General features: G+C 46.7%; 3 protein-coding genes across 3 annotated transcripts; all 3 read right to left on the reverse strand.

Annotated features, from left to right (window-relative positions):
- Positions 1-5,121: 5,121 nt before the first annotated feature.
- LOC136502926 (phosphatidylinositol 4-phosphate 5-kinase 6-like) lies at positions 5,122-14,159 on the reverse strand. The gene is made up of 6 exons (XM_066498173.1): positions 14,115-14,159; positions 6,489-6,608; positions 6,210-6,403; positions 5,914-6,009; positions 5,744-5,800; positions 5,122-5,224 (listed from the first exon to the last, which is right to left on the reverse strand). Exons 1-6 carry the CDS (start codon positions 14,157-14,159, stop codon positions 5,122-5,124), a joined length of 615 nt encoding a protein of 204 aa, XP_066354270.1.
- Positions 14,160-14,268: 109 nt separating this feature from the next.
- On the reverse strand, positions 14,269-15,609 carry LOC136502927 (phosphatidylinositol 4-phosphate 5-kinase 6-like). Its single transcript, XM_066498174.1, has one exon. The coding sequence runs from the start codon at positions 15,607-15,609 to the stop codon at positions 14,269-14,271; it is 1,341 nt and encodes a 446-aa protein (XP_066354271.1).
- Positions 15,610-17,508: 1,899 nt separating this feature from the next.
- On the reverse strand, positions 17,509-18,584 carry LOC136504747 (tRNA-uridine aminocarboxypropyltransferase A-like). Its single transcript, XM_066499734.1, has one exon. It carries the CDS (start codon positions 18,566-18,568, stop codon positions 17,786-17,788), a length of 783 nt encoding a protein of 260 aa, XP_066355831.1. The 5' UTR covers positions 18,569-18,584; the 3' UTR covers positions 17,509-17,785.
- Between the last annotated feature and the right edge of the window lie 4,903 nt (positions 18,585-23,487).

The raw sequence follows: 23,487 nt of genomic DNA on the forward strand, positions 1-23,487 counted from the left end.
ACGTTTTTCTTGTGCTCTCCCTCTCTCCTCGCTTTTAGATCGAAGATCTAGAGGGTGAGCACTGGGAGAGATCTCACCAATCCCTATCTCTCTCTCTCTCTCTCTCCTTCCCCTCTCTTCTCCCTCCTTGTTAAATGAATGCGGTTTTGTGGTGGGCCAAATGTGCATTTGACGAATCTGATAGAGACTGGTAGGTAAGTCATATGTTTTAAATTATTTTTCTCCACATACACTCACTCTTTTTAATAGTATTTATATTTGGACTTGCTTGAATTTGCCGAAGGGGACAGCACACATTATTTCTTATTATTAGGCCATGACAGACCATGTAATGACAATACAAGCGCTATATATGTATCTGTCCACACATGCAGGTCCTCTAATCGTTGAGTTTCTTTCCTCTGCACGGCAAATTGGTGCATAAGCATCCGTTTGTCACGCAGTTTCCGGTATCATATCGCGCGTAAGTGCAGAACGTGATACAGTTTTGAGGATCACACCGGTGACCCCACATGATAAGCTGTTTCTCACAATAGTCAGGCTCGTACACGCTTTCTTCTGGTGCCTTCTCCTTCGTTAATCCTGCACTCAAAATATAAAAAAATATTCAAAAAAGAACAGCTGGTGCATGGATCATATTATACATAGTATATATATAAATAATATTTCTAGTGTTGCTAATAAGGTTTGGATATTAGTTACCTGATGAAGAGAGTGCTAATAGGAGGGCGAGGCTAAGGCGGAGCATCACACTAATTTGGATACTAGTCCTCATGTTTGTTAGCTACTAGAAATGTTGTTTATGATCCGGCTGGTTTGTGGATGTATGTTGTGGGAAAAGGAATGAATAGCAAGGGTTGTTTTTATACTACTGAATGCCATATGCAAGCTCGATCTATCTATACATGGAAACAATTTAATCACTCCTTTATTGAGAGGAGTGGATATAGTCATATATTATTGGTACCAATAAATATACTACTCCATAGCTAGTAGCATATAAAAGCATGCTATCTTTAGGAGTTCTGTTTTAGATAATGACTTGTTTGAGGAGTATAGGTGTACTGAATTGTTCTCCCTCTTCCCAATCAATCTAAAATAAGGGCATGTACAACCCAGAGACGGTCGTCTGCAAAAGTCTCGAATTTGACAAAAAGACAGCTAAAAAGACAGATCATACAATGGGATGTCTATTTCATTGTCTACAATCTATTTAATGTGTTGCATGTAGCCAAGATCAATCATGAATATCATTTTGTATACCATTGTGTTGCTATTTGATAGAAAACAAATCAATCTTGCATAAAATGGGCATGATTACAACATTTCTTTAAAAATCATCAATACATGTCACATGCCGATATGAGTTCACACTAACTGGAAATTCAGGAAGTTAAACATAGAAGATACGGTTCACACTAACTGGAAATTCAGGAACTTCACAATTCACACTAACATAGCAGACTGAGACACAAGAGTCTAAACTCACATATAATTCACTCGAACATTAGTACAAGCCACACAACCACATATGTGCTGTTGGCTTTTCCTTGCTGTTGGCTTCCCATTGCGTTCCTGTTTTTCTATATCCTTGGAGAAATATAGTGCTGACAGAAATAAAGCCTAGGACAATATAGGCATTTTAGCTTGACTGATATTTCAACAAACACCTAAAGTACAGGCAGTAGCAAGCTAGCAACACGAACACGAAGCTCGTAGTATCAGCCGCAATCAGAGGTAAAATTCAGAGTACAGAGTACACAAGATCTTTGGAATTTCCACTTCTACTGCATGGTGGATGTAGGTCTTTATTGCTGAAAAATAGATAATGGATCAGTAGTCAATTTCAGAGCATCAGCTCAGATCAAGGGAACCTTCAGATTCTACCAATCTTTGCAGAAAGCCATAGCTGAACAACAGTCATCAGTGCACAAGATGAGATCAAACAAGTTTTCAATGGCCAGAACCAACAATAGACTAAATGAACAGTCAATCGTGCACACAAAGACTACGGAAGGAGAAGCCAGCCGTTGGCCTGGGCACCTGCGACGCTAATGCCGGCGACCTCTCCGTCGATGGCCGGCTCCACGCCTCCACCTCCCTCCTCCCCTCCTACCGATGTCGCATCTCTGCCCCGCCCGCCGCCAAGACCGTCTGTCGGATGGATTCTTGGTGCGCAACAAGCAAAATCGCGCCAACCACATCTGCATCCCGCGCCCTCGCTTGGAGACGATGCAAGCCGTACAACGCTGCTCTCGGCCAGCGTCTCAACCTGGGAGCACGTGCCCGCATCTCGTCTCCTAGCATCGGCGGGGTGTTTTTTCTGCAAAATTTACTCTGTGGAGACGGGCTCAATGGACCCGGTGTACGTGCCCTTACATTGTTTATATTCGATAGTACAATATGTTATTCCACTCAAAAAAAAGATAGTACATTATGTTATGTTATAGGTCTTAACTCTCGTGCTCAACATTTCTTTACATCTTTACACTATCCATAAATATAAATGCCACATGATTCAAGCCAATAGAGAGTATGACATGAAGTAAAGCATTAAAAGTAACAACACTTGGTTTGAACCTTAAGTTCTGTGTTAATGTTTGAGGAAAAAATTGAATTTCTGTTGAATGTTTGTTGCACAATTCGATAATAATAATAATATATTGTGTTTGGAGGACTGCCTCAAATATATATATATATATATATATATATATATATATATATACACACACACACACACACACAACTAAAACATTCATAACTATTCCGGCCACAGGTGCGACAACCAAAGCCGCTCTATGCGATCAGATCAGGAAGGCAACGCGCACTCGCTCCATGCGATCAGCTCAATCCCAATAACAGCTGCAGCAAATCAGGAAGGCAAAAATCAATTCCCGTAACAATCGTGATCAATTCCCAGCAAATCAGGAAGGCAAAAATCAATTCCTGTAACAATCGTGATCAATTCCGCGATCACCCCACGTCGCCAATTTTCTGATGATGTTTATGAAACTAGAATACCTGCTTGATGCGACTAAATCATTTTAGCTATATCACGGGTCGACAAAAAATTATGGATGCAGGGAATTTCTATGCATTTTTTGTTGCATGGCTTCTTTGGCACTTTGTCATGTTGCAAGGCCTAACTATTTCATTCTTTGCCGTGGTTTTGTTAACATGCATTCAAGTCGTTTTTCACGAGATTTGACTATGAGATCCTAACTTTATTGGTTGGCCGTTGTAGATTACTCTGATGGGTTGAGTAGCTCTTTATACGGCACTTCTACAACATGTTCCTTGTCAGTGGTGGCTTTCTTGCCAGCTGTGGCTGCAATTTTGCAGCTGAGATCATAAAATAGAAGTAAAACATGTTTGCCAATTGGATCAGGAAGAGTTTACTGGATGTTACCACTCACCACAATCACTGGATATTACCACTCCTGCCATTACATAGTGGTAGGGCATCGCCGTACCAACACGAAGTGGAAGATGAATAAAATAATGTGAATGATAGATCAATACTGTCCTTTGTATGAGATGAATTTCTTGTAATACCATCTTCTCTAACTTTACTGGAATATAATATAAGAAAGCTACATTGAGAGTGCTGCTCTTTTTATTGGGTATTGGCTTATAGATTTTTTTTACTGGTTATGGTATAGAAGAGATGAGTATATATTTCAATGGCTTAAGGTATTTTCTTAAGGCGATTGATGGTTCTCTTATGGAGACTGTTAAAGAAAAGCTGAGAAATCTGATGAAATGCTGCAATCACATAAAGAAATAACACTCACAGGCTAATATGTATGATTAAGCTTAAAATTACTGTAATATTATTTTGTTCCCGTTGCAACGCACGAGCATGATCGTAGTGTGTATGTGTGTATGCACACACACGTTTCACTTTCAATATTTCTTTTTAGACCCATTGATTCCTTGCGATGCTAAAGCCCCAGCGGCCCAGCCCAACCCCGGTGACGCAATTAGCATTTCACAGTGACAATGCACGGAGCATTTTTTACACTACAAAATCTAAAAAAATCCACCTCTACCATTATGAATAATACATAAAACACGGTTGTTGGAGTAGTTAAAAAACAGGCTGTTTAGGACTCATCTCTCATAAATTCTTGGAGATACTCTAATAGCAGAGTACGTGAAGCTGAAACCGTTTTGGTAAAAATTATAAATCCAAACTGAAAAATGTGAAGTGGAGCAGTCCCAAGCACTCCCTAGATGTTACAGTGACAATGGCGAGGACCTCCTTTACCTTCCATTCCTCCGCTTCCCTGCCTCCACCATCATTACTCCCGATTTGGCTACGCCATCACTGCTGGATCTGCCGCTTTCTTCCATAGTCGCCGCCACTAATGGCATTGGATCCGATGCCATCGTCACTGACACTCCCAACCGGCCTCCAACTGTACTACACTGGTGGTGGCACCACCGTTGTTGTCTGCCCTTTCGCCGACACACCATCACCGCTGCCGGTCCAGCTATCTCCCCTAGGCATCCCTTTATACTTGGAAGCTACTGATTCTCGATCCCTCCCTAACCCTAAATCTCTAAACCCTAACCCTAACCTGAGCTCGCTAGAGCTTGATTCTTCACCAGAGAAGACGAGATGGTCACTGGAGAAGAACTATTGGAGCCATCAAAGTTTCGCTGGAACTATTAGAGCCATCAATGTTTTTGATGGTCGGTCAGATTTGATTTCTTACTTCTTTCTTTCCCCCTCTTCGTCCTTTTTGGGGGAAAAGCTACAAAGTCTAAAAGAGAGTACACATTTTTCACACTACTGTTTTTTATATCCTTCAACAGAGGGAAAAAATCAATGAATGTATATCTACAAAAAAATCACTAGCTAGAGGATGGGTGAAGAACATCCACCAAATAATTGGTAGTCTCTTAAGTTAAATGACGATTCAGTAGTTACTATACATCTTCTGTGAAAGCCCTATAAATGAAGTCTCTGAATCTCTTGCAGTATTGCTTTGGGTCAACAGCCGAAATGGAATTCGGATCGTATTGCATGGCTTTGTAAGCATGCTCAAGTTTTTTACTGATATCGTAGTCTTGTAGGATATCAATGATTCCAAAAAATAGTATGACATCCTGGATTTAGCCAGTAAGATCACCCAGGAGCAAAGATTCACCATCAGGATTCTTCAATACATTCTCCACCCTTGAGTGCATGCAAATCCCTAGTTTTAATGGTGATTTTCTACAAAAATGTCACAATTAATTTGTTAGTTCTTAGAGGTCAATGTAAATGCAAATGTAGAAGTTGTTGCATGAATTAAGCAAGCTAAGCCGAAGAGATGAGCTTGCATATACAAAATGTGGTGGAATTAAGCGCTTCATTAATTACAAATCGAAAGCTTGGTGTAGTATTTTAGCTACTTCCAATCTTTTGATCATATAATATTTTAAAGAATATAATGAATATACTGTGTATGTTGTCATCATATTTATGTACATACAGAAGAATGTCGTACTCCCTCCATTACAAATTATGGGTCGTTTTTTTTTTTACTTTTCTATGAACATATATCTATTTAGATATGTCTACTTAGACAAAAACAACCTATAATTTGAGACGGAGGGAGTGTTTCATTGAATGTAATGCATTTGATGAAAAATGTACAACAGTTGTGCCTTTAATTGCTTCAGATAAGATTAAACATGGTATCAAATTTTGTCTATTGCAAAAATGTGATTAATGTAATGCATTTGGATCTACCTATTTTGTTCAGAATCTTCAGCGGTAATATCAGGGGTCCCATTCTCCGAATTTCTGCTGTCTGTAACCAAAACAGAGTTTTTTTAGCATAATAATTCCATATGTATATTTACAGTATTATTGCAACTGCAATTATGTTAAAGCACTAAAGCAAGCATGTATAAAGGAACCTATCTTTGCATCTGTCCTTGAAGTGAATTCCAACCAAAAGACTATAGTCCATGATCCTCTCCTGCTCCAGTAATTCACAATCTTTGTCCACCTGCCTGGAAAGAGATACAAATTATGAGAACTAGGGATGGTTGGGTTTCTTCAAAAATTAATTTGTCAGATTAGCAGTAGCAGCACACCCAAACATTCTTTTAGATGAGATTAATTTGCACATATGTTACTATTGCTAAAATGTACTCAGTGGAGGAAGGGAAATATAACATCTGGTAGAATTAGGCAGATGAGATGTGTGCACCTGCAGAATTCTTGAAACCAAGATCCTTGCAGACGGAAAATGAAATTGAGGTCAAGATCCTTCAACGTGGTATGCTCATTGATCTGATCAATTGGTTTATCAGTCATTCGACCTTGTGAGGATCCTTTCAAATCGAAGCGCCTATGGATTGCATAGTTGGTGCAGAAAAGATTCCCCATTATAACAAAGCGAACCTGTGTTTCATGGTTACAAATGTTGAGAGATTCTCAATTTACTTTGAGTATCTGATCAGTTTCATTCTCATTGCATGCAGCTAACCTTTTTCTGAATAGCCGCTCCTGTAAGTTGAACAGAGTGCAGACCAAAAAATTTAGTTATCAGAGTATTTTCAGAAGCACGAACATGTTTATAGTAGGATGGAAGCATTCTAAGAAGCACCTGTTCACATAAAAGAACAAATTTGATCACATAACTTGTTAACCTAAGGTGAGAACCAAAGAGAACCGGCGGGTGGAGGAGGGGAGGAGGAGGAGGAGGAGGGGGAGGAGGCGAGGAGGAGGCGGAGGAGGAGGAGGGGGAGGAGGGGAGGAGTAGGAGGAGGAGGAGGAGGAGCCGGCCCTGCCCCCGGCCGCGCCCCGTGGACCGCCCGCCCCGACGCCGCCCGTGCCCGACCCCGTTCCCGACTCCGGCGACCCCGACCCCGACCCCGACGCCACCCGCCCCTACCCCCGGCGCCCGTCAGGTATGCCCTATCTCTTGTTGTTGTCGTGGTAGTGATAGTTGTAGTAGTATTAGTTGTAGTAGTAGTGCTAGTGGTAGTAGTAGTATTAGAAGTAGTGGTAGTAGTAGTAGAACTAGTGGTAGTAGTAGTAGTAGGACTAGTGGTAGTAGTAGTAGAAGTAGTGGTAGTAGTAGTAGAACTAGTGGTAGTAGTATTAGCAATAGTGGTAGTAGTAGTAGTAGTAGAACTAGTGGTAGTAGTAGTAGCAATAGTGAAAGTAGTAGTAGAAGTAGTGGTACTACTTAGATATATTCTTCTGCATGGATTGATATCCAAACTACATGGCTTCTCTTAAGACATATGTGCTTGTCGGCCATCGTGCCGTTGTTTTTTTCAGGTTTTGGAAACCTCACCGTGTAGGGGAGGTTCTGCCGAATTTTTTTTTAAATGACAGTATTTTGTTCCATTTTTGTAGAGAAGAGCCCGTCGGAGCCGAGTCGGAGTTCCCGTCGCCGTGCCGGTCTGCCTACACCGCGTCGCCTCGCCACTGCACCGACCCGCCACGGCCCCGCTAGGCTGACTCCGCCGCCACCCTAGGTATAACCCCTCTTTCCGTATCATGATCGTAGATCGCGTAACCCAGTTAGGTGTCTCGCGTTCGAAAGAGATACGGTTGGAGATATGCAGATCTTTGCATATCTATGACTGTATCTGTTTCGGATTGTCCACGTTTTTTGAACAGCCCACGGATGCGTAGATGGGTTAGTTTCCATGGTCTGCTCCGGTCCGAGACAAAGTTTCGGCATCACCTCCCTATTGTTCTCCAGATACGCACTCTTCTTTGGCAGGACGTGTATCTGGAGAACAGCGGGGAGGTGCTGCCAAAATTTTATCTCGGATAGGAGTAGAGCTTGGAAACTAACCTCATCTACGCATCCGCGGGTGGGATTAGGACCTATTCTCACATATTAGACAGTAGAAACACCATGTAGATGCAATTGATGGTTACATTACTCGTTGATACATATGTTAGAGGATGGATGACCGTCAGTGGATGTACACGGGCTGGAGAAGTCAGAGTGATTACACCACGGAATGGATGAACAAGACCGATGCTTTCTTGAACAGTGCATTTGGCAAGGCTGCCAAAGGATATTGCCTAGTTTTGTGTCCCTGCAGCAAATGTGGAAACAGGAGAAGGATAAACAAGGTGGAAATGGGTAAACATCTTGTGAAGAATGGATTTACGTCGGACTACACCCGGTGGGTCCACCATGGTGAAGCCCATCATATGAGAGAGGAGGTGGTGAGACCACGGGTGGAGACTTTTGATGCTGATGCCGGAGTAGCAGACATGTTAGATGACTTTCACCAAGGACAGTCTGAGCACCCAGGACTTCGATGGAGATGCCATCATGAGGGCGGGGCAAGGCAAGAAGCATGTGCGGTTTTGGCTTGGCGACGGCATCATCGACACGACCTCTACTCCCTCTCTCTCCCAGATCTGAGCACGGAGCACGAGCGAGAGCCTGGCCATTCGCACATGGCCGACCGCTGCACAGCACCGGGTCGACGCACTCGAGGTTATTCCTGTTTTACTCGTCATACATTGATCTTTACACACCTTAATTAGCTTTGCATTACTAAAACATTGGAGTGAAATATTGTAGGCCCAGCTGGAACAAGAAATGAGGCAACATCAGGAGCTAGAGGCCGGGCAGCAGAGGATGGCGGCCCAGCTGGAGGCCGAGCGGCAGGCCCAGGCGTAGAGGCTGACGGATATTATGGAGTTCCTACAAGGGCTTGGGCAACGTGTGGGCTTCTCTTTGCTAGCTGGGCTGTTGGTTCCACCTCCGCCTCCGCGTCCTGCAGCTGCAGCTACTCCCATGAGTATGAAAGTTTTTTACTTTCGCTTGTGCTTTGCTTGTATGGCCTCTACCTTCCTAGATTAGCTATCCAAATAATCTTGTCTCACATGCAATCTTTTCTGCTTTGTGCAGTCTCCATCTGACGGTGGTTCGAATAATCCACCTCATGCACCTCCGAATGATGGAGCTGGGCCTTCACCACAGTCGCAGTGCCCGAGATGAGTGCACGTTGTATTTTTTTTCATTTGTTGTTCACTTGGTGATGGACTTGTGATATACTTGTGATGCACTTGTGGACTTTGATGGACTTGTGATGGACTTGTAGAATTATTTGGATGGACTTGAGCACTTATTATTATATATGTGATATATATTGTGATGGATGTGATATGTGCGGATGGATGTTTGGATGGATGAGATATATATGTGATGGATGAGATATATATGTGATATATGTTTGTATGAATTTATTTGTCATGATGGAATGTAAAAAAAAATTAAAAATTGCCATTTTAGGTCACTTTGCCGAGTGTTGCACTCGGCAAAGGACCCCGTTGCCGAGTGCCATGGTCACAGCACTCGGCAAAGCTAGAAAAATGGGCGCTCGGAAAACCATTTTTCCAGCTTTGCCGAGTGCCATGACCATGGTACTCGGCAAAGAATTTTTTGTAAAAAAAAATTCAAACTTTGCCAAGTGGCGGCCAGAGGCACTCGGCAAAGAATTTTTTTTTAAAAAAATTCTAACTTTGCCGAGCGCCGGCCATGGGACACTCGGCAAAGAATTTTTAGAAAAAAAAATAAAACATCTTTGCCAAGGGTCGGATAGAGGGCACTCGGCAAAGAATTTTTTAAAAAAAAATAAAAAATCTTTGCCGAGTGCCTGCAGGGTTGGCACTCGGCAAAGCAACCGTCAACGGGGCCAGCGCCGTGACGGCCACTTTTCTTTGCCAAGTGCCCCCGGGGCTCTCAGCAAGCCTTTGCCGAGTGCCTGATAAAAGACACTCGGCAAATAGGGCTTTGCCGATCAATTTTTTGCCGTGTGTTCTTTGCTGAGTGCAATTTGGCCTTTGTCAAGTGCCTCAGGCACTCGGCAAAGAACCTAAATCCAGTAGTGACGTGAGCTTATCTTGCAAAAATTGTATGCCATGGAACTCATCCACATATAGCCTAAAAAATCCATCCCCCAACTGTCCTCCCCCTCCCTCGTTTTGGTTTCCGTCTTGCCTCCTCGCATTCCCCTCGTCCGCTCGCCGCCGCCGACGCCGACACCGACGCCTAGCTCGCACAGCCTACAGTACCTCAGTCCAGATCGACCCCCCTCTTCCCGGTTCGGGTCCCAGCAGCCGCCGTCGCCGCTGCATTCATCATTTTCACACCGCGTGCGCGCTCTCTCTCTCAACTGGGTGGGCTACCGCCGCAGCCGCCACGCCAGGTGCCAAGGTCTTCGCTGATCTCTTCGCCGGTGAAGAGCGCCTACCAGGTATTCCCACACCCCTTCTCTTCAATGTTTGGTCTGCGAAACTGAGTTCTCAAACTCTCTCTGTATAAAGGGTGTATCCAGCGTAGAGAACCGCTCAGTACGAGGTCTGGGGAAGGATGTCAGTGGCAAGCCTTATCCTCGCCTGTGCAATGCGAGGAGATCGTGACTCGAACCCGGGACCTTCCGGTCATATGCGGCAAGACTCTACCGCTTGCACCAGGCCCGCCCTTCTCTCTTAAAAAATGAGTTCTCAAACCCTAACCTAACTATTTATCTATCTCTTGCCTACCAACTTCTAACTTTCTAAAAATTATTGGGTGTACATGTCCCTTTACTAGATCGGCCCCTTGTGACGCAGACTCGCAGAGGGAGGCGGAGATGGAGATGGATGAGGCGGGGAGGAAGAGGAGCCACAAGATCGAAAGGGTCGGGGGAGCGACAAGGAAGAAGAGAGATCCTAGCGGAGGAGTGGGCAAAGAAGCAGATGGCGGAGGAGCGGAGGAGGGAGGAGGAGGAAAGTGAAAGGTTTATGGTGGAATTTGTGGCAAAATACCCAAACGAACAAGACTGGTCCGACATGTTGGCGGTAGACGCTTGTCTGTATCGCGACCACTGGGAAGGTGTCTGGGCAGACCTCTTCGGTTCCTTCGAGGACACCAGTCAGTAATCCCTTTTGAACAGCTCAGCTCTTTGATTTTGGTTATCGTTTTATGCAGGGATCGAAATTGTTATTTATTTTATTACAAATATGAAAATCTAACTGATCTGTAGTCCCATTAAGTCCATTGAATTGATGGTTCCGAATTGAATTGTTATGTTACTATGTTAGTCTGATATATGCTTACCTGCAGCGCAAATCCACTACCGGATACAGGAGATTTGCCGAGTGCTAGGGGCACTCGGCGAAGTCCCAAAAACACTTGGCAAACTTGTTTACGGCAAACGCTAATTTGCCGAGTGTTTTCTGTTGGGCACTCGGCAAAGAAGTTGCCGAGCAAAGAAGTCGCCGAGTGCAAAAAAAAAAAAACACTCGGCAAACTTTTTTTCCAAAAAAAATAAAAAAGGCACGCCGACACCACTGCTGAACCACCAGCACCGCCACCACCATCCACGCCGCCGCCACCACGCCGAGGAAGAAGGGAAGGCCCCACCACGCCGCACCACCACCACGCCGCACCCCCGCCGCGTGGGATCCCCGCTGCCACGCCGCCGGGGAAGGAGGGAAGGAGCATCCGTGTCGGATCCGCGCCGCCACGCCGCCGGGGAAGGAGGGGGCACCGGATCCGTGCCGCCACGCCGCCAGGGAATGAGGGGGCGTCGGATCCGCGCCGCCACAACCGCCGGGGAAGGAGGGAAGGAGCTGGATCCGGCGAGGGGGCGCTGGGAGAGGGAGAGGGCAGGGCACCGTCGCGCCGGAAGAGGGAGGGGGCAGGGCGCCGCCGCGTCGGGAGAGGAGGGTTGTGCGCGGTGCGCTCGGGAGAGGTGGGCCGCCACCACGCACGGAGAGAGGGAGGCGGGGCGCGTGGCGGATTTGGGGGTGGAGCGCGCGAGGATTTGGGGGTGGGACGCTGGATCCGACGAGGGGGTGCTAGGAGAGGGAGAGGGCAGGGCGCCGCCACGCCGGGAGAGGGAGGGGGGAGGGCGCCGCCGCGCCGGGAGAGGAGGGCCGCGCGCGGCGCGCTCAGGAGAGGAGGGCTGCCACCACGCATGGAGAGAGGGAGGCGGGGCGCGCGGCGGATTTATAGTAAAATTTGTTTGCCGAGTGTTCTGGATCCGAGCACTCGGCAAAGTTTTTTTTTCATTTTTTTTCTTCTCCTTCGTTTTCAGAAAAAAAATTATTTATTTGCCGAGTGTTTTTTTAACACTCGGCAAACACCATCTTTGCCGAGTGTTTTTTTACACTCGGCAAACCCCATATTTGTTGAGTGTTTTTTTTTGCTGAGTGTTTTTAGCGTAGCACTCGGCAAACATAAAAACACTCGACAAATTTGAGGATTCCGGTAGTGATCCCGCCCATGCGCTTCACGGATCAGCCCATGCCGAGTCACGCCAGAGTGCAGGATACCCTGCAAATCTTTTCAGTGAAGATCAAAGAAACAGACCAGGGCTTACAATGGCCACTTCAGGTGTTTGGTATGGTTGCTGCACGTGACCCAATTGATCACAATCGCAATGTTATCTTCAACCGCAAAAGGAACAACCTGCCAAATCCTCACCCAAGAGGTTCGTGTTCCCCATTTTCTTGTCGTCATCGTCTGACTTATGTTCTTGCATTATGGAACCTTAATGCTCAATTACTTACCCTCCGCACAGTCACCCGCACGGGTAACATGTTACATCTGTAGGCTCCCAATACCTTTATTAGCTTTTTTTTGGGGGTGGGGGGTTTGAAATGATCATACATTTTTATTGCGGAATTTCTCCTCATTGTGGAATTCCTTCTTTGTTACCTACTCCCTCTATACCAAAATAATAACCCTATTTTATATAGGGAAAAGTCAAACTATACAAGATTTGACAACAAATTCTACACAAGTTCAGGACATCAAACTTGCATCAATCGGTTTGTATTCAAAATGCCTATGAGATGATATTGATTCTTTAGCAAATGACAACAGATTTTAAGAGAAATTAAGGGTTAGGAGAGGCTACCCTCATTCAGCTTTCACAGGCCCGGGTACTTTGGAGTTTTGCTTGGCTGGCCCTGCTGGGCAGGACCAGATTTTGTAGTAGTGTTTCGTTGGGAAAAAAAATCAAACGTGCCCCTTATATTTTCCATTCGTTTATTACTTTTCCTTGATCAAAATATGTTTACCATTTCGGGGAGGAGGGAGTATATTTCAATGGTGTTGACAACTCAATTCAGATAGAAAGTCAGTGCAACTGTGATTGAACACATTAATGCATATATTGTTACAGTCATTAAATCTTGTGATGCAAATTGTGTTATTGGAATAAGTCTTTTCAGATTTTTTTTTTGGTGATGGATATGCTTCATCTGGAATTTAGCTTGAAAAATAATGTAGAAGTGTCCTTATTGCCTATTAGCCATGGATAACTTGCCAAATAATGGATCAAAACTGTATGAATAATTATAGTTGTTCAGTGAAGTACTTGATTTGTATTCACTCCATTCCAAATTGTAAGTTGTTTTGGCTTTTCTAGACATAATATATATTTAGGTAGGTAGCAAAAGCTATGTATCTTACAATTTGGAATGGAGGGAGTATCTTTTGTTATATGAAATTTTGACAAACATTCTAATTTTAAACAATCAGCACGGAAAATAACATGCATTATAAGCATCTGCAGCGTGCAACCTTTTTATCTGTATTTGTTAAAATTCATTTGTCTTCAGTTTGTAGTGTTAGAAGTTGAATTTGAGTATAAGCTTAATGCATTTGGTCGCCAACTCAATATTAACCTTTGTAGTTGCATTTCTCAAAAATTATGTCCCCAAACATAACTGGGACATAGAATGCCTGCTGCCTGCAACTTTTACTATACTCTGATTTTGTCCTTTAGAATTCAATTCCCTTTTTTGGTTCTCCTATAATGCATGGACTCAATATGCACTGGTAGATCTCTTAAGTCCATTTCCAGTGCCTGAGACGTATCCTATTTTTTTACGCTAGAAAGTTCTGCTATTTTCTTTTATTTTTTACTGAATAGGTTTTAGGATAATTTGCAAGGCATTGCTAAGCAAATGTCTGAAATCAAATAAGACAATTTAATGTGCTTTCACTAATGCACTAAACTGCATTGCTTCCTATGGTTTGACATCTGTTATGCCCCTCAATATTTTATTCTACGCACTACGTATTTTATATATAGTTGGTTAATATTTTATTTTGATTGTACTTCTGAATGTTTACCTCTTTCTCTCTTTTTGCTTCAGATTGCTTTATGTTTATGTACATTGGTTCATTCAATTTAAAAGATGTGAAACATTTCAGTGCTTTTGATATTTCAAAATTGTGCCCACTAAGAATTAACTTTCACACATTTGCTCCTGCATAGACTTCTGATTCATTCCACTAGACCAAGTTGCAGGTTGAGCACGAGCTCATAGTTCCTGTGCCCCTTGGATATCGTCTCCCGCTGCTTCTTCCCCGGCCTCGGCGGCGGCGTGGGCATGAATGACGAGGACAGCAGGCTTGACCACCTGTCCGTCTGCGCCTCCTTGCCGGCCTCACCCTCAGCCAGCGCCAGACTGTCCATGTCCAAGGACGCGCTGCTCCCCCTGCTCAAGCTGGACCTCCTCCCATGGTCGGCGTCGGCGTCGGCAGCGGGGGCTCTCACCTTGCTCACCTTGGGCGGCCACTGCACCGGCTTCTTCTGCACGGCCTCCACCCCTGGCCACGTGACTATCTTGTTCGACGGCATCAGCGACGCCGTCTTGCCCTCGCACACGTCGAGCTCCTGGATCAGCGTGGTGATGGGCTCGCATGGCTCCCGGGGCATGGGCACCGCGGGGCCACCGGACGGCGGATAGTAGAGGCCGTCGGCGAGCACCGCGCCCGCCGCCTCCTCCGGCTCCCACCGCCAGGTACCGATGTACATCCCGCCGCCGTCCAAGCGGAACGTGTCCTGGCCCCTGGGACTGGCGCCTTCCCACGCGCCGTCGTAGCGGTCGCCGTCGGCCCAGATGACGGTGCCGCAGTCGTGCATGTCGCCGACCCTCCAGGCGCCGATGTACTCGTGGCCGTGGCGCCAGATGTACCGCCCGTGGCCGTCCTGCAGTCCCTCGCGCCAGTGGCCGTCGTACACGACCCCGTTGGCGTACGCCTGCGTGCCGCGGCCGTGGCGGAGGTTGCCCGCCCAGAGCCCCGCGAAGGCGTCCCCGAGCTCGCCGATGAAGGTGCCCTGGCCGTGCATGTACCCGCCGTGGAAGTCGCCCTCGTAGGTGGCGCCGGACGCCCAGGAGAGCTTGCCGTGCCCGGAGGCGCGGCCGCGGCGCCAGGAGCCATCGTATATGCTGCCGTCGGTCCAGAGGAACTTACCCGTGCCGTCCGGGAGGTCCCCGCGCAGATCGCCCTCGTAGAAGTCCCCGCTGGCAAGCGGCTGCTCGGCGTGGGTGGGCTCGCCGAGCCCGTCGTCGTTGCCACTGCCCTCGGTGCCGTTGTCGTCGTCGCCGTCGCCGCTGTCGTACTGGTAGATGGTTTTGGACGTCGACTCCGAGGGGGAGAAGCTGGGCGTGACGGCGTCGGAGCTGTCGACGACGGGGCCGCCGGCCGACGACGCAGCCGCGGGCACGACGGTGCCGACGCGGCGGATGGTTTGAAGCTTGCGGATGCCCGCGTCCCACAGCCGGCTGGCCGGCACGGGGAGCTGCTTCATCTTCCTCGCCGCCGACGTCGACGCCGCCATTGTTGTTTAGGGATGTGCTGGGGCCAAGTGGATGGATGGTCAGCGACACGACGGGGCCGGAGCGAGCCTGTGCCTGTGCATGGTGGTGGCGCAGGATCAGGAGCAGGAGCGGCAGGGCCATGGTTGAAAGACTGGGAGGAGTTGTCGGGGTGGCGAGCCTGCCTGTGGAGGACACCATTTGCTACCTATTCTAATTATGTATCATATATAATAACACTTTCTCTTATATTTCAAGTGCCTGAATTTTAATATGGTTTCGGGCAACACTCACCGACTAGTACGTAATTTGCTACTTTTGTGATTTGTTATTTGTCTTTGTGTCATAACATGTTACTGTAAATTGTTAAAGCAGCAATTTTAATATAAAATATATGTAATAATCGTCGCCCGAAAGAAAACTAAAATTCAGACACCTCAATTTTAACATCATATATTATATTTTCTAGCCAATGTGAATGTCCACATACCATATCGTGAGTCGTGACAAGCAAATTACAGCAGTTTGGATTAAGTTAAACATCACACAAAGCTTTGTTGCGTAGTATGTGGGAAATGCAGTGCAACAGTGGCAGCAACACGATTCAGTACAGTAACTGAATGCTATACCAACAATCACTTCATAATCGGAACAAGGTGTTACCAAATTACACATGAAACCTATGCCTTTTCTTTTACAAACTTTTTGAGGAGCCATTTCGAAAATTTTGATGGTGCTGTTCTTAGTATTATACCAGAAAAAAAATCCTTTGCACGCCCCACTACATCATATAACAATCTAGGGCCCCCTTTGGAACGCTGGAATTCTACAGGAATTGTACATGGAATGGTTCATTTTTACAGGAAATGGAAAAATTTTCCGACGACATCACCAGGATGCAGCAAGCATTCAGATGTATCTAACCCAAGTTTTGACAGTTTCAGCCTTCCATTACAGAGTCAGACATTTGCCTACCACCAGTGGTATCTACAGCTTTCGCCTTTTGCATAATTCACAAGAGTGGCTCCCAGGTTTAGAGTTGGGGGCAGAAAATAGCGATCCACAGATGGAAAAGCATTCTCGCCATTTTTAGAATGAAATAAATTCCATGGAGTTTGTCATAATCACATCTAAGAAGGCCGCATTACTTATTGGTGCCTAGGCGAAGCCAGGATAAACGCATGGCTTGGCTTACCAAACCCCATTCAGACAGCTGATAAGTTGGTTCAGGTTTCTCATTGGGGATCTATAGCTCCACATCGTTTTCTGTATTGATGATCAAAAGTTTAACGACGGATTCAGCTTGATGAAGATGTATCAAAAGCTGAGCATGTGACATGTACTGATCTGAGAAAAGATGACTTACTTTCACTCTACTGGAGGAGTGAGAGTATTCCAAAAGTGCGAGATACTGAAAATATTTCGATGCAAGGATGTTTAGGACTTTGGGAGCCAGCATGAACCACTGGACAAGCATATTTCCCAAAACGTATTGAACTAGGGTCAAGGGCATAAGACAAATGCAGGAATTGCTGTTCAAAGGGGAGAACAAGAGTGCACGAATTTGATGAAATATAGCCTATTGGCTACTGAATGGCTGATCCTGACCTATGCTGGAAAAGAACAGTCATGAAATCCTTCAAAGCACACTGATGATGGTAAATGTGATTATGAATTAAGATGCAAAGGCCACACAATTTAGGGAGCAACGAAGATAATGTATCGAGTGAGAAAACACAACAAATGAGGTGTTTAGCACACTCTGAAATCATGAACTACATGCAAGATTTGAGGTATAAGGTCTCTGTTTCTCTAATTTCAGTATCATCAAACATGAAAAGAAGAATAAAAACTCCCTGGGTTTCAGTCCAAACATGGAAATTTCAGCAGAAGAATTGGGATTCCCTGGTCTTGAACAAATGATTTAAAGGAGAATTATATAAAGAAATCGCATCACAATCTATAAGATATAGTATCCTAATGTTTCCAAAATGTTACAACATCAGAAAGTAATAAGCTTGTAGAAATATTTTGAGCCAATAGGATCAACATGAACCCAATTTTTTGTTATCCTAGTAGCCATATGTTTATGAAGCTATGCTAAACAACAATGCATCCTAAACTAAGTAAACAGACCATCTATATGCCTGAGGAAAATCAGACCTTGACGATTCAAGAAATTCCACACAGCACCATGACTCACATGAGTCCAGCATTCCTCTGCATCTCCTCCTCCCTCTTGAGTTCCTTCTTCTTCCTCATCTTCACTCTCGGCTTCACCGTCCGGTGCTGCAAATGCTCAGTCTGGAAGGCGACCATGGCCCGGAGCACACCGAGCAAGGTCTCCTCAACCATGGCGCCCTTCCCCTCCGGCTCCAGCAGCCGCAGCGCCCTCGCAACGGCCTCCATAGTGCTCACACACCCCTTGCGTGGTTCCTTCCTGACCACGAGGTCGGACTCGAACATGCTGTCGCCGACGGCGCAGCTGTCGACGGGGAGGGCGACGGGGACCACGCCCAGCGACGAGAGGACGGGCAGGCTGGCGGCGTGCATCTCCCTGGCCTGCCTCCAGGTGCCGTCGAGAAGGAGGAGGGTGGGGGCGGCGCGCGCGGGCCGCGGCGTGGACCGGCACCAGGTGGCGAGGTCGGAGGCGGCGGGCGACGGGTAGAGCAGGAGGACGGGGCCTGGGGTGGGAGCGGGAGGGGTGGAGGAGGGGAGGAGGCGGCGGCCTGGGACGAGGCGGTGGTTGGAGAGGGAGCGCGCCAGGAGGGGCAGCGTCGAGAGCGGGTTCCGGCGGAGGGCGTGCGGGTGGTGGAGGATAACGACGGTCGTGGAGGTCGGGAGAGGGGAGGGAGGGAGGTACGGGCAGAGGCAGACGCGGGACGGGCGGCCGCAGCCGGCGTGGCAGATGGAGCGGCCGGGAGAGGAGGCGGCGGCGGCGCCATCACCGTCGTCGGAGGGGACTGGATCGAAGTCGTCCATCGGTCCCACTGGTCAGTTGCTTGAAGAATGGCCCACGGCCTGGCCCGTTAGGCCTACCTAAGCTTAGCAAGATTACTAGGCCTGGGCCGAATGTTCTGAAGGAACATAAGTAGATTTTGCTCATTCCCCTAAAAAAAGGGTAGATTTTGCCCATGGCCATTTTTTTTGTGTCAAATAAAACACAGTAATTTGTCGACATCACTTCGGGAATTACTAGCGCCCGGACATCCAGACATCCGTGGCTGTTGCACACCCACGCCAAGCGGGGACCGCCCACGCCGCGCTCCCCGCGCTCCATCCCTCTGCTTCCCATACGCATACACGGTGCCCCAGCAGCTACAACAGGCGGCTGTGGCAGGTGAGTTACATTGCAATATGTACAAACACCTAATCTACTTTTGAAATATTCAGATAAAACATTTACAACATGCGTATGAAGACAGATCAAACAATTGAAAATACGTATGAAACACTTGTAAAAACAACTTAACAGACTTGAAAATCCGTTGCAAAATATATGCAACATATAGATAAAATACTTGCAACATATGTGTGAAACATATACAACGTCCTAAAAAACACTTGCAACATACGTCTAAAAAACAGATGAAACATTTGAAACATACGCTTGCAACATACGTGTACAACCATTGCAACATATGTAACATCCAGATCTACTTTTGCAATATTCTTATGAAACAATTACAATATACCTCTAAAATATCTAAAACAACTAGAACATACGTTTGCAACATAGGAGAGGGAGAAATCAGGGCCGGTCGATTCTGGTCGTCAGGGTGGGAGTCGGTGGCGCGCAGTGGCGCCCGAGCACCACCAACACTGGCCGCGCTTGTGGTGCCCCTTGGCTTGGTCGGGGGGCGACACGTGCGCCCAGCCACCATGGGCAGAGGCCGCGGCGGTGGCCCGTGACGGTGAGGCATCCCGACGGCGTTAGGTTAGGAAAGGGGCCGAGGAGGCTTCGTGTGAAATGAGGAGGAGGTGATGTGGTCGGCTTGGGTGGAGGAAGGAGGCAGTGGTGGTGGTGCGGGGCTCTACTACTAGTCAGTGGGCGCGCGAGAGAGAGACCGAGAGATGGAGAGGGCGAGACGGAGCGGGGAGATTTTTTTCTTGAGAGAAGCGGACGAGACAGAGTGGGAAGCCACGTCTGAACGGACGCGGGCGGACAAACTCACGTGTCAAAGTATTTCCGCATCACTCCTGACAACAATAGCGTGCATAGCATCTGATGGTTCTTTTTTTTTACACACACATAAGCGCACTCACGATCACTCATGTAAACATACGCATATGCTTCCTCCAACCTAAAAAGACCATTGTTTTAAGAATGAATATTGACAAGTGCTTGTGTAGATTCATTCCGAAAAATATAGTTTTATTTGGGCGGAGGGAGTAAGCATTTGACGGCATTTGACGCCACCTGACACTGAGAGATGGAGCTGGTTGGACAGGAACGTAACACTACTGACTGAGATACATTCAATCCGCCATGACACAGTTGATTCTAGACAACATACATGAGTACACGTTAATATGTTACTCTAATATATAAAAATCCACATGTGCAATGAACGTGTACCAGCTACAAAAGCACTAAACTTTTCAGGTTAGGTGAAGGTTTTGGGTTGGAATTAAGTTTATACGCTACCAGAATCCTCAAATTTGCCGAGTATTTTTATGTTTGTCGAGTGTATTCCCTCGGGCACTCGGCGAACAAGTTCTTTGCCGAGTGCCGCACTAAAAACACTCGGAAAAAAACGCTCGGCAAACAGGACGTTTTGCCGAGTGTCAAAATAAAAACACTCAGCAAAGAGGTTGTTTGCCGAGTGTTAAAAAATACACTCGGCAAACAAAAATAAAATCTTTTTTCTAAAAAAAAGGAGAAGAAAAAAAAATAAAAAAAAACTTTGCCTAGTGCTCAGATCCAAAACACTCGACAAAAAAAAGTAGAAGAAGAAAAAATAAAAAAACTTTGTCGAGTGCCTCATCTGGGACACTCGGCAAACAACAGAAATATCTACTTAACCGCCTGGCGGCCGGCCCCTCCCCTTCTTCTTCCCCGCCGCGCCCTCTCTCTCCTCATCAGAACCGCCCGCACCCTCTCTCTCCTCCTCCCTCCCCAGAACCGCCCCCCTCTCTCCTCCTCCCTCCTGGCGGATCTTCGGCGCCGCCGCGCCCGTGCCCTCACTCCTCCTCCCTCCCTAGATCCGCCCGCGCCCTCTCTCTCCTCCTCCCTCCCCAGATCCACCCGCCCCCTCTCTCTCCTCCTCCCTCCCGGTGAATCTCTGGCGCCGCCGCGCCCGCGCCCTCTCTCTCCTCCTCTACACCTTCTCTCTCCTCCTTCCTCCCCAGATCCGCCCGCCCCCTCTCTCTCCTCCTCCCTCCCGGCGGAATTCTGGCGCCGCCGCGCCCATGCCCTCTCTCCTCTCTCCCTCTCTCGGGATGGAGGCGGCAGTCGGCGAGCGGGGCAGAGGTCTGCTCCGGCGGCGCTCTGACAGTGGATCTAGTGCGCCCCAGCGAGGAGCAGCCCGGATTCGGCAGCGCGCGAGCAAGGTGGCGGCGCTCCTCCATCGGCGTCGGGCCGGCGATGCGGCGCTCCTCCTCCACCTCAGCTCTATGTCATCTCCGGTGCGCCCCTCTCTCCTCTCTCCCTCCGACGAGCTCCCTCCGGCCAGACAGTGTGGATCCGGTGAGCTCCACCACCTCGAGCTCTAGACTCGGCGGGCGGGTGGCGGATCCGGCGAGCTCCGTCACCTTGAGCTCCAGATCCGGCGCACCCCAGGTGGCGGAGGGGACGGCGGTGCTGGTGGTGCGGGCATGGTGTCGGCGTGTTTTTTTTCTTTTTTCTTTTAAAAAGTTTGCCGAGTGTTTTTTGGGCATTCGGCAACGTCTTTGCCGAGTGCCCGACAAAAAATACTGGGCAAACTAGCGTTTGCCGATACAGGGGTTGTCGAGTGTTGTTTGCCGAGTGTAACACTCGGCAAAGGGTTTGCCGAGTGTTTTTTGGGCTTCGCCGAGTGCTCCTGGCACTCGACAAAGCTCCTGTATCCGGTAGTGATATTATGCATCTATATATGTAAGTCATCCAAATTTAGGAGGTGAAAAAGTATATAATGCGACATCTATTGTATTACTCTTTTGGTATCACACTCCCCCTGTTCCATAAAAAATATCATTCTCGTTTCTCGAGAAATCAAATATGTTTAACTTTGACTAAATATATAAAAATATTAATATTTATGGTATATGATTAGTATCATTAGATAGATTGTTGAATATATTTTCATAATAAATTTATTTGGAGATACAAATGTTACTAATACTTTTCGCAAACCTAGTTAAATTTGAAAAACTTTGATTAGCACGAGTCTCATAACGACTCTTTTTTTAGACGTAGGGAGTATATGAATTAATAGAAGAACGTATGTATGTATAATTTGTGCTGAGTTGGTTAGATTTCTTGGGATCAAGTTTTGCAAATCGTGCTGAGTAGGTTATATGTGTTTCTTATGACCAAGCTTGCCGGCCGCCAGGGTTTGAGTCTTCATCTCAGCGAAGGTGACATGCCTCGAGACACAACAAAGAAAGACAATAATGCTGATTTCTTCAATCTCAATATCTGTTAACCTATGCTTTCAAAAAAGATCTATTAATAACCTAGTGTCTTAGAGGCCTTCATATAGGGTTAGGGCATTGTTCTGTATGTGCGGATTGATTTGCACCCGCGGCATGTATGTAATAAGCATCTTATTTTGCAAAACAAGACATCGTATGCCTACCTAGTTGCATTCAGTATGCACTAACCAAATACATATTACTTAACAACACACTTTTATTTGACACATAGAATTCAGTCCACTACTACAAAAAGCATTTCTAGGGGCGGCTGGTAAGCCTTTGTAGGGGCGGTTTGACCAGCCGCCCCTACCGAACCGTCTCTACAAATCATGCATTTATAGGGACGGTTCCCAGGCCGCCCCTACAAATTGATTTGTAGGGACGGCTGTGTAGGGGCGGCTGGAAACACCAGCCGTCCCTACAAATCGATTTCTAGGGACGGCTCGTATTACTAGCCACCCCTACAAATCGATTTGTAGTACCAGCCGCCCCTACAAATACCTGTTTGTAGGGGCGGTTCAATCTAGAACCGCCCCTATAGTACGTTTTCCTACAAAAAAAATCAAATTTACAATTCAAAATCGCGTTGCCGAACGTCCCGTGACCAACGCTCCAAACCGCGTTCGCGTTGCCGAATGCCCCGCGACCAGCGTTCGCGTTGCCGAACACCCCGCGACCAACGTTCCAAACCCGAACCATGTTCGCGTTGCCGAACGCCCCGCGACCAACGTTCCAAACCACGTTCGCGTTGCCAAACGCCCCGCGACCGCGACTACAAGCACAAGAATATTATATAAACTACAATTACAAGTCCAATTCACAAGAATATATACAATCCATCATTAAATATATAAATTCCATACACATTGTTATCAACGTCCTAGAGCTAGCCTTTCAGTCTCACGAAGGTGTTGGTATTGAGGATTTGTACCTAACTCAGACTCTCGATCATGGTAGGCGCTTCTGACGTGTACAATCTGGTCCAATATAAAGTTACAAAGGTCACCGACGAGCTCTAAGAGTTGGTCATCCTTGTATGGGTCTCTTTTCATTCCTTTCTCTTCTCTCCACTACAAGAGAACAAGTTTCAGTTTAGTATTTCATACCATGTACGAAGTTTTTATACTACGGATGAAGGTTCAAACTTACCCTTAAGGGGTGTCTCCTGTAGGCACCGATGTCACTCATCATAGAACATATATAGTATCCACAATGTACACTCCCAGGCTTCTGCTTGGGGCACTGTGTGTTTTGCATATAAAAATGTTAAGTAATGCTTTTGA

This window comes from Miscanthus floridulus, chromosome 14 (assembly GCF_019320115.1).
Source record: "Miscanthus floridulus cultivar M001 chromosome 14, ASM1932011v1, whole genome shotgun sequence".
Lineage (NCBI taxonomy): Eukaryota > Viridiplantae > Streptophyta > Magnoliopsida > Poales > Poaceae > Miscanthus > Miscanthus floridulus.

Bases quoted from the DNA above. Each gene is read 5' to 3' on its own strand.
- LOC136502927 (XM_066498174.1), bottom strand. From the start codon at position 15,609: ATGGCGGCGTCGACGTCGGCGGCGAGGAAGATGAAGCAGCTCCCCGTG.
- LOC136502926 (XM_066498173.1), bottom strand. From the start codon at position 14,159: ATGTACATAAACATAAAGCAATCTGAAGCAAAAAGAGAGAAAGAG. The intron at 6,010-6,209 runs GTGCACACATCT...ATCTCTTTCCAG, and splicing joins TGGTTTCAAGAATTCTGCAG to GCAGGTGGACAAAGATTGTG. The intron at 5,801-5,913 runs GTTCCTTTATAC...GGTTACAGACAG, and splicing joins AAGGACAGATGCAAAGATAG to CAGAAATTCGGAGAATGGGA.
- LOC136504747 (XM_066499734.1), bottom strand. From the start codon at position 18,568: ATGGACGACTTCGATCCAGTCCCCTCCGACGACGGTGATGGCGCCGCC.